A 14,773-nucleotide genomic window follows, 5' to 3' on the forward strand; every position below is an offset into this window, starting at 1 on the left:
TTATTTTCCCACGGTTGCTGTAACAAATTAGTACAAACTGGACGATTTAAAAGAACAAAGACTTATGCTTTCACCATTCCCGGGGCTGGAAGTCAGAATCAAGGTGCTGGTAGAGTTGGCTTCTTTCGGAGACTCAGAGGCAGGAAGCATCCATGCCTTCCTCACCTCTGATGGTTCTGAGAATCCTTGGTTTGCAGCCACAGCACTCCCGTCTCTGTCTCTGTCCTCAGATGACAGTGTCCTTCCTCTCTGTGTCTCTGTTTCCTCTCCTTATAAGGACACTAGCCATTGAAGTAGGGCTCTACTCAATGTGACTTCTCTAACTCACTGTGACTTCATCCTACTCAATTATGTCTGAAAGACCCTCTTTCCAAACAAGGTCACATTTACAGGTGCCAGGGGCTAGGACTTGGACATGTCTTTTGGGGGGGGGACACAATTCTACCTACCACAGATAACAACCCTATGCAGCGTGCAAAAACTTTTGTCTGTGTTATCTCACCTACTGCTCACAACCAGCAAAGCTGATATCAGTACCACTCCAAACCTGGTTTCTAGCCCTTAATCCTCAGAACGCCAGACTTTGCATCTAATTGCTGCTGGAGAGTTCTGCCTGGCGGCTGGTCTTCCATCAGGTTTCTCAGTCTCAGCAAACGGCCTTACTGTTCACCTAGACGGTCAAGCTAAACCCGAGAGTAATTCCTTGTTTCTCATGTCCCCTTGCACCCAATGTAACCCAGTCTAGCAGGCCCTGTTAGCATGTCCTCAAGAGTAAACACAAATCCCCCAAATTGAAAAAAGTCCTAAATTCATCTCCTTCTCATTGTTTCTTCATCTCTCTCTGTTGGTTATCTCTTTTCTTAACGTTTTTTTTAAAAGATTTTATTTATTTATTTATTTATTTATTTAATTTTATTTTTTTAGAGAGGGAAGGGAGGGAGAAAAAGAGAGAGAGAGAGAGACAGACAGACAGACAGACATCAATGTGCAGTTGCTGGGGGTCGTGGCCTGCAACCCAGGCATGTGCCCTGACTGGGAATCAAACCTGCGATGCTTTGGTTCGCAGCCTGTGCTCAATCCACTGAGCTACGCCAGCCAGGGCTTGGTTATCTCTTAATGAATAGCAATTTATGTGGAAACCGTGTGGTGTGAAACGACCAGCCTTTATCATCTCACCGTTTCTGGAGGTCACGAACCTGGGTGCAGCCGAGGCTCCGTGGCTTGTGGTCGCCCACGAGGCTGCAGTCTGCCTGTCGGGCAGGGCTGTGGTTTTATCTGGACGGAGGCTTTGGCGGCAGGGTGAGCAGGCTGCCTGGCAGCTCCTCACAGGGCTGCTGATGGTCTTTCAGCGGACGGAATTCCGCACGGGGCTAACGCACAGAACGGCAGTTAGTGTCCACCAGGGTGAGTGATGAGAGAGAGAGATTGCTCAGCACGAAAGCTGAAGTCTTCTTATAACCTAGCATCAGAGATGCCGCTTCTGCTGCGTTCTGTTCTTTACAGAGGAATCAGTAAGTCCAGCCCACACTCAAACAGAGGGGAGTTGTACAATAATATGGTGACGAGGGGGTGAGAACCACTGGGGGCATCTTAAAGGCTCCAGGAGGGTGGCCGATTGTCACGACCGACATCCAGCAGAAGCCGGGATTTGAAGGGTTATCCAGCTGAGAGGATATTGCAACAACTCCACAGGGAGGGGGCAACAGAGGTCAAAGTTCAAGCCTTGTCAAGCAGAGAGGAAAAAGGAAATAGTCCAGGCTTTCTGGCGAAACCCTGGAAGGGGCACGTCCTCAGGCAAGCTCCATGCTCCGTTCTCAAAACCCAGAAAATACACACTTTCTTTAAGAGTGTAATCCCCAAAACAGGCCACGTGCTGGGCCAAAATCGAGTTTCAACAAATCTGAAAGGACGAAATCCTACAGAGCATGCATTGTGAGCACAGCGGAATTAAACTGGGCGTCAGTGAAGGACTGAGACGGAGAAGTTCCAAATGTTTCAAAATCAAGAACGCAGTTTAAACAACCCAGGATGAAAGAAGAACTAATATTTATAGGATGTTATAAAATAAGTCACACAATTTAAAGTAAATCCTAATAAAAATAGGAAATGTCAGATTTTGTGGGAGGCAATGAAAGTGGTGCTTAAGAGGGAAATTTATGCCCATTAGTGCATATTTTTTTAAAAGGAAAAAGGGTTAAGCACTAGTGAGCTTAGCTTCCAACTCAAGATATTGGAGAAAGACAAATCAATGCCAAAGGAAGAAGTATTGACGTGTTATACATGAGGGCAGAAATCCATAGCGCCCCTGCCGTGCTGGGGGTTCACTTTCCCACTGCTAAATCCTGGGGAGATGGGGGGGGTCTCCAGAGAGGAGCAGAGCAGCCCAGGCTGGGGTTACTCTAGGAGCTTGGGGCAGAGGTTGATCAATAGGTAGGGCGATATGTAAACAGTTTTTAACCTTCTACGGCTATGCTTGCTCACACCAACTAAACATGAATACGGGGCCTTCTCAGGTTGGTCCCACCTTCTATTGAATGACAGCTGTCAGCTTCTCTTCACCAGCTGCAACATCTGTCATGCCGAATGGCACTGCTGTCACCCCACTAGTCATCCTTGCTTTTGAATCATCACCTGAGGACAATTTTTTCATTGCTTTTAGGGAGAGGGGAAGGGAGGGGAAGAGAGAGAGATGTGAGAGAGAAAAACATCTGTCAGTTACCTCTCATACATGCCCTGACTGGGTTGGAGCCTGCACCCCGGGCATGTGCTCTGACCGGGAATCGAACCCACAACCCTTCCATCTCCAGGACACCACTCTAACCAACTGTGGCAGAATAACCTACTGATGCTTTGTTTCTTTAGCAGTCTTAGCAGGGCTGGAGGGGCCTGAACACATTCTGTGCCTTCTCCCCGCTAGGAATTCTGGTTGAACAGGTGTGAAGTGAGAACCGGGTATTATTTTTGCAAAGTTCCCAGGATATTTCTTGCCTGCGGCCAAGGCTGCAAACTCTGGTCCTAGGTTCCCTGTTTTTGTTTGTTTGTTTTTGGTGGGGGTGGATGGCACCAGTCATCTTAACTACCGGTTAATTCTAGGCTTGCTGGTGACAATCAGGGACAAATGGGAGCATCTGTTCCTAAGCTCTCCTCATTGCTTCAGGTTCAGCTTGGAGTCAACATTTCCACTCGTCTCCTTGCTCACTTCCTGGGGATCGGAGGGGCCCTCACAGCGTTCTCACAGAGGCCAGACCTCTACAAGTCAGAGATAGGCCCCTCCATTCTTCCCACTCCCACCTCTGCCCCAGGTGGGTGATCGTGGTCCCCTCCCCGCCACCTTTGCCAGGCTTCAAAGATGCACGTCTCATAGAGATGACTGCCATGCACGTTTATTTGTGAGCAGATGCAAAAGAATCGCACAGCCCACTCTGTTGGTTTAGTGTTTTCCTTTCCCCTCAGCCCTTTTGTGGATTTCTTGTGGGTATTAAGCTCCTTGAGGCTTTTTTCACAGCTCCTTGATGCAGCGGGTTTTTAAAAACATTTAGTCTCTATCTGTGTGTTTCATTGTGTGTAGTTTCTGCATCTTCAAGTTCACTAACATTTTCTTCTGCAGTGTCCAATCAGCTCTTAATACTGTGTAGTACAGATTTCATCTCAGACATTGTTTTCTTTTTTAACCCTAGAAGTTTGACGTGGGTATTTTTATATCTCTCTTTCACATGATCATACTTTCTTCTACCTTCTTAAACCTATGAAATCTAACTATGATAGCTTAAAAAATATCCTCATCTGCCGATTCTGTCTGTTTCTATTGACCGACTTTTCTCCTCATTTTAAACTGTGTTTCTCTGCTTCTTGGCACGCCTGGCCCTTTTTGTTTTAATTGGATGACACACGTGGCGAATTTTGCTTTGTCGTGTGCTCAATATTTTTGTGCTCTTCAAATATGCCTGCACGTGGTTTTGAGTCACATTTAAGTTACTTATAAAGAGTTTGGTCCTTCTGGAGCCTTGCTTTTCAGCGTTGTCAGCGGAGACCAGGGCAGCCTTGATTCCAGGTCTGATTTCGCCCCCTCCTGAGGCTCTGTCCTTCTGACGCCCGGTGCACTGTGAGCTCTCTCCTGGTTTCCTGGCTCTTGGTGACCCCTGGAACCATCCCACCTGAAGCTTCCTGGTGCTGTCTCTCTTCTCCTGCGGCAGATGGTATACCCCGTGCATGGGTGGGGCGATGCTCAGCTGAAGGCTCGAGGGAGCCCGCTGCAAATGTCTGAAACTCCCTCTGTGTCTGCTTCTCTCTCCTGCCCGGGCAGGTCTCCCCTCTTTCAGAATCTGTTCTGCAAACTCCTAGCAATGTTTGCTTAACTGCCCCCTCAATTCAGAGACACCGTTGAGCTGCTTGCGGTCCCTCTCCCTGCACGGCAAGCTGGAAACTCGCACCAGGCAGCAAGCCGAGCTCCTGCAGGGCTCACACCACTGTTTTGCCTTCTCTCCGGGGCTGTGGTCCTGCGCTGCCATTTGTCCATCGTCTGAAAACCATTATTTCATGTACCGCACCCATTAGTGTTCAACTGTGTAAGCTGAAAGGGCGCATTGCCTTTCGGTATCCCCATCGAGGTTGACAGTGGGAGTCTCCTGGGCTGGGTGTTTGTGACCCGTTTGTACTGGGTTGGGGGGTGTCTCCACAATGGCTTTGTCAAGCCGCATTGCTTCAATGTTCCAGTGAAGACACATCTGGTGTTTATCGCAGATGAAGCCAGATACGGCACTTTCAGCTGCTGGCTTGTGGCATCAGCTCTTGATGAAACATTGCCTCACAAATCTCAAGGTCCGTATTCTTTATAGACAATAAGATATTTTGAATAAAATTATACATGTCGTATCCCCTCTCCCTCAATAAAACTGGGATATTGGTCCCACTTTATAAATACCCACCAGCAGAGCGCCTGCCATTGGTTCCTTTTTTTGGCTATATTCCAAGAGCACATGCTGGAGCCAGCACCACGTGCAGCTGCGGGGGGGGGTGGGGTGGGGAGGTGCCCAGAAGGCCCCCATTGTCCCCTGAGCAGTGGCCAATGCCCCACCTCCTGCTAAGGTCACACAGCGTTTCTGTCGCAACCAGTGTCCCTTAGGTTGATGTTAGTGAACCTCTTCTTGCTGTAGTGACGGTGATTTAGAGAGTTACGTTTGCTTTAAGCAAGTCTAAAAGGAGTCTATTTTATCCCTGAGGGCAAAGAGAGGAGGGAAGGGTCCGACACTGAAACCAGGATCTATTTCCCAAGGTCAGATGGAGTGTGAAATACAAGGGTGTCTTCGTTAGACCTCAAAGTAGATCATTCCCCACCAAGTGCCCCACCCCCACTGCTCCTCTGATCAAATATTCATTTACTGTTTTTACCTCTGAGAGAAAGGCAGAAATGAATACAACACAGTCCCTGAAGTTCATAATCAAGTGCAAAGTCAATCATAACAAGCCCTAAGATGCATTAAGCACTACCTCGCTGTCTGACGTGAACTCAGTAGCCCACGCCCTGACTCACCACTGGGCAACGCCACCTCTCCCGGGCAGCCCTTCCCGGACTGGCCCACGCACCCGACAAACATACCCTGAGTCCTTGATTTTCGCACAGCAGCCTGCACAGGCCCCTGACGGCTCCATCGCCAGGCACACATCACCCTGCTCACCTTCAAGAGACGGATCGCAGCCGCTGCTGCACTCACTGCAGGGAGCAGGGCACGGAGCCAGCACACGCCTTTGCTCTCCGAGGCCCGTCGGGAGCATGGGGGAGAATCAGAGCAGCACTAGCCCTGGCGGCTGTGGCTCAGCGGACGGAGTGCCGGCCTGAGAACCGGGAGGCCGCTGGTTCGTTCCCCGTCAGGGCACGTGCCTGGGATGCTGTCCCGGCTGAGGCCTGCGAGAGGCCACAGTCCACGTCTCTCTCACAGCACATTGATGCTTCTGTCCCTCTCTTTCTCCCTCCCTTTCCTCTCCTCTAAAAGGCAAACAACTAAAATCTGAAAAAACAGATTTCGCAGGGCAGCGTGGAGTCACTGCTATCTACCGCACTCAGAGGGGGATGAGACAGCAAAGGAGGTGACGATGGCAGGCGAGTTGGGAAGACGCAGCTGAAGTGGGTGAGGTGTCGGCAGAGGCACTTGGCCCTCAGTCCGCTGTCCCCCGAGTCTCAGGAAAGGGTCTCAGAGCACCGAATCTGGCTTCCTGTGCCCTGGAGAACAAAAGTGCTGGGAATGCTCGTCTCCTGGCTGTGGAGACAACCTAATCCTGGGCTGGCCGTGGGGGCCAGCTCTGCTGAGACTCTATGGAGACACAGAAGGAACTTTATCTTAATCTGGGGTTAACTTCAAAGCCAGTCTTTAGAAATCATTTCGGTGTGTATGTTTTAAAGTTACCTTACCTTGAAGAGAAACACATATGGTCCCCTGAAATGCAGTTGTCAGACTCGGGAGCCTTGCTTCGTCGGATGCAAGAAGGGATCTTTAACGTGAGTTGGTAGTGTGCACCCATCTGCCTGATTTTAGGCTAGGTGTCCAGTTTTCTCTCCACCACGTTCCCAGGGGTCAACAGGTGAGTTAGTGACAAGGTGGATGATTCACCCAGTCGTGGTAGATCTACACACTGGAATACTATGCAGAAATAAACAGGAGCAAAGTGCTGACAAATGAAACACCCGTGAGTCTCAGACAATACTGCTGAGTGAGAGAAGGCAGACAAAAGGCAGTACCTGCTGGCCGACTCCGCTTGTGGGAAATTCCGGGAATGCTCACCAATTTCCCGGACAGAGAGCAGGACAGCAGCTACCTGTGGTTGGGGGCGAGGCAAGCAGGGGCAGGAGGAGACTTCTGACTTGACATGCACACACACTCACACAGACACACTTATGATGGTGATGGTTTCACAGGTGTGAACTTGTCAACACTTACCAAATTGCTACTTTAAACACATGCAGTTGATCGTATGTCGACTGCACCTCAGTGACAGCGAAAAAGAGCGGGTACTGTTATGGTGTATCCTTCTTGCTGCCTGAACTGATCTCCTTGGCTCACTTCGGACCTTCCTGGGGCACAGCGGAGGTTCTGCTCTCGGGGACCCCTGGAGGACACCGCAGAGCAGCGATAAATGTCAGGGCCGTGGCCCTTCGGGACTCTGTCTGCTCCTCCGTGGAGGAGAAGCCCAACCCAGGCCACTCACAGGCTCTGGTGGAGCCCAGTGGGCCAAGGAGATGCAAGGAGAGTGGTAAAGTAGGGCTGTGGACGTCCCTTGGTCCTTTCACCCCTCCCCTCCGCCGCCCTCCGCGTGAGGTTCCCTATCAGGTCAGGTTTCAGGGATGCCGGCGAGATGCATTGACCAATGAGTGGAGTTTGTTGGGACGAACTCCGTGTTTGGTCTCCACGTCTCACTTTTCCTTCCGTGCACTTGGGTCGGTAGAGCCGGGACTCCTTTCCCGCCCCTGCCTCCCATTGGAGCCAGTGAATCGCTCCTTAAAAAATATCCCCTTACAGAAAACAGGAGCTCACGGGCCCTGTCACTCCCCGTCCTCCTCTGCCTGCTTATTGTTCTCATCACTGTCTCACACAGTACATATGTATGTGTTCGTTTCTCCCCACGCCTCTCTCTCCTGCAGCCCAAACCAGAGCATGTGATGCGTGAGGAAAGGCTCTCTATGTATTCATTGCTATATTCCTAATGTGTGGGCAGAGCAGGCAGCCAGGCAATAGTGCCGGGCGAATAGATGAAGTATTCTCTTCTGTTAAGGCCGTGGCACTCAACGTTTCCCTGATGCCTTTCACCCCTAACTTCTTCCTCTCCTTGGGAACTCTTCTTAAATTCAGACTTGATCTTTAAGGCAGAATAAAATAAAGGGGCTGGTGCCCTTGGGGTTCAGGACCCACACAGGGCCAGTCTGACAGTGGCCGCACCCACTGCTCTCGGCCTGGGTGATCAGGGAGCACCCTATGGGAGCACTTAATTGTCTGCTAGCTCTTCGTGATTGGGCTTCTCTAATTTCCAACTCTATAGCATCTCTACCATGTGCCAAATTATTCTAAAGAACGAGAACACACTGTTACATGATTTTTTTTTTAAATTTAGAAACCATCTCAAAACTTACAGAATCGCTGGAAGTGAAGTTAAACAAAGAGCATTTGTGTTCGGAATCCTCTGAGAGCCAGCGGGGCACAAAGACGCCCCCTTCCTCCCCAAACCCTGAAACGTGTGTCTCCAACACACAAGGACATTCTTCGACACAACCGCAGCCACAGCCGTCACCACCGGGAACTCAGCGGGGACACCACAGGGCCCTGAGGTCCTCTGTCCCCTTTCAAGTCTCACTACTCGTTCCAGCAACGTCCTTTGCCACCAAGGATCCGACTCAGAGTTGGGCTGCCTTTGGCGGCCATATCTCTTCGGTCTCCTTTAATCTGGGATAGTTTCTCAGTGTTCCTTTCACGGTCAATCGGAGAGGAAAAGCCAGTTATTTTGTAGACTAGCCCTCGCTTTCCATTGTTCCACTGTTTCCTCGCAGCGAGAGTCAGGCTACGCATCTTTGGCAGAGTTCACAGGAGTGATGCTGTTTTTCTCACGGAAGCCCATCAAGCAGCACATGGACCTGGTTTTCTACAGGACTGATTCCCTGGCCCTTTCCTGCAGGGCTATGATGGGCCCGTGATGACGTCATCACACAAGATATTACATTACACATGTTGGGGGGATAGAGGTTGAGGGGGAATTGAGATTGTGAATCAGCTCGCTCTAGGATGAGATTATCCTGGAGGATCCTGCTGGCCCACTGTAATCACGAGGGTCTTTATAAGTGAACAGGGAGGGGAAGGAGATGGTGACAGGGTGATGTGACAAGAAAGACTCGACTGGTCGTGGCTGGCTTTGACAGTGGGCGAGGAGAGGCACGTGCTGAGGAACGGGGCAGACTCTAGAATATGGGAAAGGCGAGGAGACAGATTCCCGCCTTGAGCCTCCAGCAAGGCATGCCGCTGCGCTGACATTGCCTTGATTTTCGCCCAGGGAGATCTGCCCCCCTGCCTTCTGACCCCCCCGGGGCTGGAAGATCATCAGTTTGTGTTGTTCGAAGCGGCCACGTTTACGGGACTTGGTAATGGCAATCACGAGAAATCAGCGCACGTACCTGGAAGCATGGTGGCGGGTACGCATTCAGTCTGAAGTTCTGCAGACCTTCCCCCGGGCAGGGCCTGTGAGGACCACCTTGCACTCGGTCTCTGCTTCGATTTGGCTGCCCGAGCCCTGAGCCCCGGTGGGATGAGCTGATATCCGAAACCTCTTGCCGAACACACATGGTTGGCTGGAATCCACGGAGAGCCCACACGGGCCAAATTCCTCCCGCATGGAGTAAGGAGGCCTGTTCAAGTCCAGAGGTGCAGGGTCTTGGCTGGATTATCCCAGTAAATTCTCGGGAAGCCTGGCCAGCTCCCCGGTGTATGGCGCTCTCTCAGGGGTGACGTAACCGTGAGCCTCTGAACGGACGCCCCTCGGGTCAGCCTGCTAGGGTGAACTGGGGGAAAGACTTGACACCCTCTGGGGCTGGCTCACGTCCTGTGTTCTCCTGCTGTCCTTTCAGGTGAGTGGAGACGGGTAGGAAGCCTGGGGTTATACAAAGGTAGAACACTGCCAGCGGCATCTGCAGACTACTCAGGGTGGCTCCTGATGGTTTGGTCAGAACACCTTTTGTGCAGAGGAAGGGACTTGTCCAGGGTCAAACTAGCGGATTAGCTCGGACCGTTTCCCTTTGAGTGACTCGGTAAAGAGAAAAGTGACCTATTATTAATTTTTTGAAATGGGATTCCTAGCCTGCCCTGGAAGAGGATGCGGGAGAGGTCTGGCCCGGGTCTGGCCGGGGTCTGGCCGGGGAGGAGTCTGGTTATTGAGAGTGACGTTAGGAAAGGCTCAGAACGGGGAGGAAGAAGGCAGGAAAGGGGGCAGCACTGAGCTGAGGAGGGTGGGGAGGGCCGTGCCTCCGCCCGACCTCGGCGCTCCACCTCCTCCGCCGGCCTTTGGGCCTGGTGAGGGGCCGGCCCGGGGCCTCCCTCCGGGAGTCCCGCCCAGGGTGGCTCCGGCGGGGCTCCCCTATTTGGCCAGCTCTCCCCGGCCCTGGGCGGGGCGGAGGAGCGCGGGGGTGGGAGTCCCGGAGGAAGATGCGCCGAACCGGCCGCGAGGCTGGGCGCGGGGAAAGAGGGGTGGGGATCTGGGGTGGGCTGGGCCCTCCCGCCCCGACCCGTTCCACACCCCGCACCAAACACAGGCTGTCAGCCGAAATCACTCCCCTTTCTGGAGGAGGGAGGGGAAATCAAGGTAACTAGCCCCTCTCTGCTTGAAAAAGCGAAGGGAGCTCTGGGCAGCTTTGCCGCCGCTCCGCCCCACTCCTGGACCATGCACCGCGGCGTCTCCCTGCTCGGCCACAGGAGAGGACTCAGTTTCTTAAGTTGAGAGCTAACATTTGGTGACTTTTCTTCTCCCCAACAACTGAATCATGCCATGTGCCCAGGGGAGGTGGCTCGCAAACCTCTCGGTGGTCGCTCGGCTCCTGACCCTCGGGGGCCTGTGCTATGGCAGACACCCGCAGCCCGGCCAGGTGCGCTTCCCGGACAGGAGGCAAGGTGGGTGGCTTTTCTTTATCTCCTCTGCAAACCGTGGCGGCAAAACCCGTGCAAAGTTGGTGGCGCCCTTTCCCCCTCCCCCACTGGGCTGAACTCTGCGGAGCCTTTTGGGTGAGCTGCAAGGAAATCGGAGCTGGGACCTCAGTAACAGTTCCTCAGAATCCGGAGCTTCAGGTGAGGGAGGAGTCCTTCATTCTTACCGAAAGGTGGGGGTCCCCATCTCTGTCCCCTGATGCTGCTGTGGGCAGGCTCCCAGAGGTAGCCGCTGAGCAACCAACCCCCTTCCCTTTCTGTGTCCTTTGAAGCCGCGCCTTCTCATCCCCTCTTCTCGGATTCTCAGCACGCAACGTGATTTTTTTTAAATAAAAGTTGCAACGGGCTGCGCCAGACCTCGCAGCGTTTCTAGTTCATTTGAAACGTCTGGTCAGGGAAGGGAAGTCTGATTCCACCCTCCTGCTGGGTGAGCTTGGCTTTGCTTTGGTTTCCTGGAAAGATTTAGGGCTGTGTTTTAAAAATAACAGTTCTTTTGGGGAAAATTTACCACCTCAGGGGCTCTGGTTCCTCTGTTCTGCCTTCCTGACCCCAGCCAGCTGCGCCTCTTTCTGAATTCTGCGGAGCTCGGAATGCCATAGAAAGCACTGGAGCGGTTGTGGTGCACCAACTTGTTGTGGTTGTTAATTATTGTTAAGCCCAACGCGCTAGGTGGGTGGTACTGTTGCCTGTGCTGTTTTATTGGGCTTGGAAGGGTCAGAGGCACTGGGCTGTTTGGTGGGGAGTTCACTCTGCCTCCGGCAGGAAACTGTCACAGCACTGGAAGTGGCTGCTAGGGCACTCTGTGTGTCAGCCCCCTGGCCACTGCAACAGCCTCCTGGGTGCACGGACCCTGGTGGCTGCCCCTGTTCAACTGCAGATGAGGCAGTTGAAATGGGGAGAGTGTATGGACCTAGCTAGTGGTGGAGGGAGGTTTTGAACTCAGGGAGCTTGACTCCAGAGCCTGGCTCCTTCCAGTGAAGCAGCATTGCCCAATAGCAGTAAGGGGGACAACACACGCGCACACACACACACACACACGCATGCACATGCACTCTCTGCACACACACACACGGGGCCCTGGGTTAGTGTCCATCAAGTCCTCTGTCTGCTGACTGTGCTCAAGCCTTGGGAAGCTGCCACAGCTTCCTGACCTGCTTTGACCCCCAGCACCACTTGGGTGGCAAGCCTCACAGCCCACCCTTCTTAGCATCCCCACGCAGGGGTTTGTGCCCACACGGCCGAGTCCAGACCCGCTGGAGAGCTCATCTGCCGAGACTCCCGGGCCCCTCAGGTGCCAGACCCTTGGCCTGGCCTGGGAGCTGGAGCCGGCAGCACTGGGGTTGGATGTCAGTCAGCCAGCTCTCGCTTGTGTAAACGGTCCAGATACCATCGCCCACCCCCAAGTTTAAAATAGCAGCGTTTGTTGTTCTTTGAAAAACAGCCCCTTTGTGAAAAGTCTCTCTTCTGTGGCAGCACAAACAAAGCCGGCGAGCACTTCCCAGGGCGCTCGGAGATGGCTCGGTTCAAAGACACGCATTCTCCCGGGCTGGTTTTCAGCTCTGCCTGCTCCGCATGGACTCATGTTCTTTGTAGGAGAATTCGGCCTAGTGTGGAGCAGGCAGCCCAGAGCCTGGCTTTGTCTTCTCTGGGAAGTGGGGGATGGCTGCCACCCGCGGGCACCTGTAGGGCTCCGCACCGGCAGTGTCCGACGGTGAAGAACAGCCATGCAGTGCTCCGAGCTGAGCTTATCAGCATTGCGCGGGTATGGAAGGTTTGAAAAGTAATTTCAGATTTAAAAAGCGTTTTCACCAACACATGTGTCTTTAATCCAGGGCTAAGTTGAGACAGCAAACTAGTCGGAGAAGAACATTTGGAGGCTTTCTGGGACTAGGATGACCTGGGTTCTGCTTCCAAATGACCTGCTGGCCGCTCACCATTAGCCAGTTTTCCCCAGACTTCCGCTGGAACTCGGACAGCATTTTTGAATTGCACCCAGATTCTGAACATTTAAACTTGCAAATTGCTTCAGATATCACTCCTCCCATCATCTTATTTTTACAGAGGAGGAATGGGCGGCCCAGAGGGTCAGTCTTTTGGTCAATATGTCATTATTGAGCACCTAGCAACTGCCCCTTCACCGGAGAGGGGACGAGTCCCACTGCTGGGCTGGAAACACATTCAGAACCTAGCTAGGAACCGTTACATTCCTCCTGGGTCTAAGGGCTGGGCAGACTCAGGACTTTGGACTGAGGAAAGAGGGTGAGAGATAAACCCAGTCCTTTCAGGAACTAGAAACAGGCAGATCTGGCAAACAGACCCTGCCTGGTGTAGTTCCCACCTGGCTCAGGTGTGCCGTGCCTTCCACAGGGGTCCCGACCGAGGACGAGAACAGTGGGAAACGCTCCTCCCGCTCACAGTCCGCCGCCCCTGTCTGACAGCCAGCGCTGTCCCCACAGGGGTGTTGTGCCCTGGACTGTGTCCGAGTCAGCGGTCACTTCTGTGACCTTCTTTGCTCCGACAGCTCCCTGGAGCCAAGGGGGCAGGCACCTGACCCCGAGTTCGGGATGTGCCCTGGGTGTGCCGACCCGTGTAAGGGCACTGGGCGTGGTGCCCTGTGTCTCCCCACAAACGTGAGCATCGTGCCTCTGTGCCGTTTGCAAGAGCCGTAAGTTCTGCAAGGAAAAGATGGTTTTGGGTATGTGCGTAGTGTAAGAAGAGACTCCACAGTTTGGATATTTTATGTGTGTTGATAATAACGAGCTATTACGCTCTGCAGTTTGGGCCTCATGGGGTCGGGGACAGACCCAGCCCCCTGTGCCTGAGCTTTGAGGGGACCAACACGGTTCTCCACACGATGTTTTCCCACGTGTGGTTTTCTATAATACAGATACAGTTGAAAGTTTACAACCATCTGTGGAAGGTAATTACGGAAACAAACTTCTGTTATAGGAATTTCATTGCTCTTTTCAGTAAGGAGTCTTAGAAAGTCAATTTCTCTCTAACGTAGAAATAAAGGTGAAGAATAATCATAGATTTAACCTGAAATTTATAAAAACTGGCAGGTGAATGTTCTCTCACCTCTCGCTTTTCTTTTGAAGCAGAGGGTAAAAGACCTCTTGGTATTTTGTATTTTCGAAAGTGCCTATACTCATGAAGTGTTTGTGGGTTCAAACTGAATTTGAAACAGGGCAATCCAAGTGTTCAGGGCTTATCGTTTATTTTCACGGACCCCAGAGTAGCCTGTGATGGCATTTCAGTGCGTCCCGGACTCCCTCCGCCTGGGTGCTGGCGCCCTGGAGCAGACCCTTGAGAGGCTGTGGAGCTCAGCTCAGAAGCGTGGGCTCTGGGGTCAGGTTGCCCAGCATGAACGCTCACCCCTGTTATTATATTATTTTTTATAGAGGTGGGAGTTAAAGCTGAGACAAGGGCCACCGTTAATACCCACCCCTGAGAACTCTGAGCATTAGACAAGACCACGTTGGTGTAATTTTAATGCTGTGCTTGACCACAGCAATGGTAACAATCGGGGGCTGCTCTTATTTCCGGACACCCTTTTTTCTCCGTCCCTACCATATTGTTCCCTCTGGACTGTGCTTTCCGTTGGCCAAGGTGAAAGCTACCGAATCTTCTAAACAAAACGCCTGCTGGGAGGAGGAACCTGAGGGGAGTGGAGGCTTCTCCCCTCCCTCCTCTGGAGGTTACATGCACCTGCAGCCGCAGAGATCACTGGTAGCCACGTTCACGTCTTCAGTACCAGCAATAGCTAGTGAGTGCTGCGTGCCAGGCGCTGTTCTAAATCGATTACCTGCATTCCTACACAGCACCCTCACACTGCCCTGGGAGGTCGATGCTGTTACTATGGTGACTGTAGTGGGGCCACCAACGTTAACCACACTCGGTACGTGGCCTCCTGTTTCCACCCCCCACCCCGTGGGCTGACGTGGTTGCGCTGCTTCCTTGCAATAACAACAGCAGGCAGAGCTCGCCTTACCTCCCATTCCTCTGCCTGATACAGAGGCGGTTGTGAGCTCCATTTATTGCTGGGCAGACTGAGGCCTCTTAAAGGAGTCAAGCAGTTCTTTGTTTGTTAGAATGTCATCGCC

The 14,773-nt window shown here is 52.5% G+C and overlaps 1 protein-coding gene across 4 annotated transcripts in view; it reads left to right on the top strand.

Annotated features, from left to right (window-relative positions):
* Positions 1 to 10,229: 10,229 nt before the first annotated feature.
* ADAMTS12 (ADAM metallopeptidase with thrombospondin type 1 motif 12) overlaps positions 10,230 to 14,773 on the top strand; it is a 260,203-nt gene continuing 255,659 nt past the window's right edge. For 3 of the 4 annotated variants that reach the window (XM_028517194.2, XM_036020227.1, XM_036020229.1), the window contains exon 1: positions 10,230 to 10,637. In XM_028517194.2, coding sequence (XP_028372995.1) covers positions 10,511 to 10,637 — 127 coding nt within the window. In that variant the 5' untranslated portion in view covers positions 10,230 to 10,510. The remainder of the gene's footprint in view (positions 10,638 to 14,773) is intronic. The other variant, XM_036020230.1, reaches the window with a different exon arrangement.

This window comes from Phyllostomus discolor, chromosome 3, assembly GCF_004126475.2.
Source record: "Phyllostomus discolor isolate MPI-MPIP mPhyDis1 chromosome 3, mPhyDis1.pri.v3, whole genome shotgun sequence".
NCBI lineage: Eukaryota > Metazoa > Chordata > Mammalia > Chiroptera > Phyllostomidae > Phyllostomus > Phyllostomus discolor.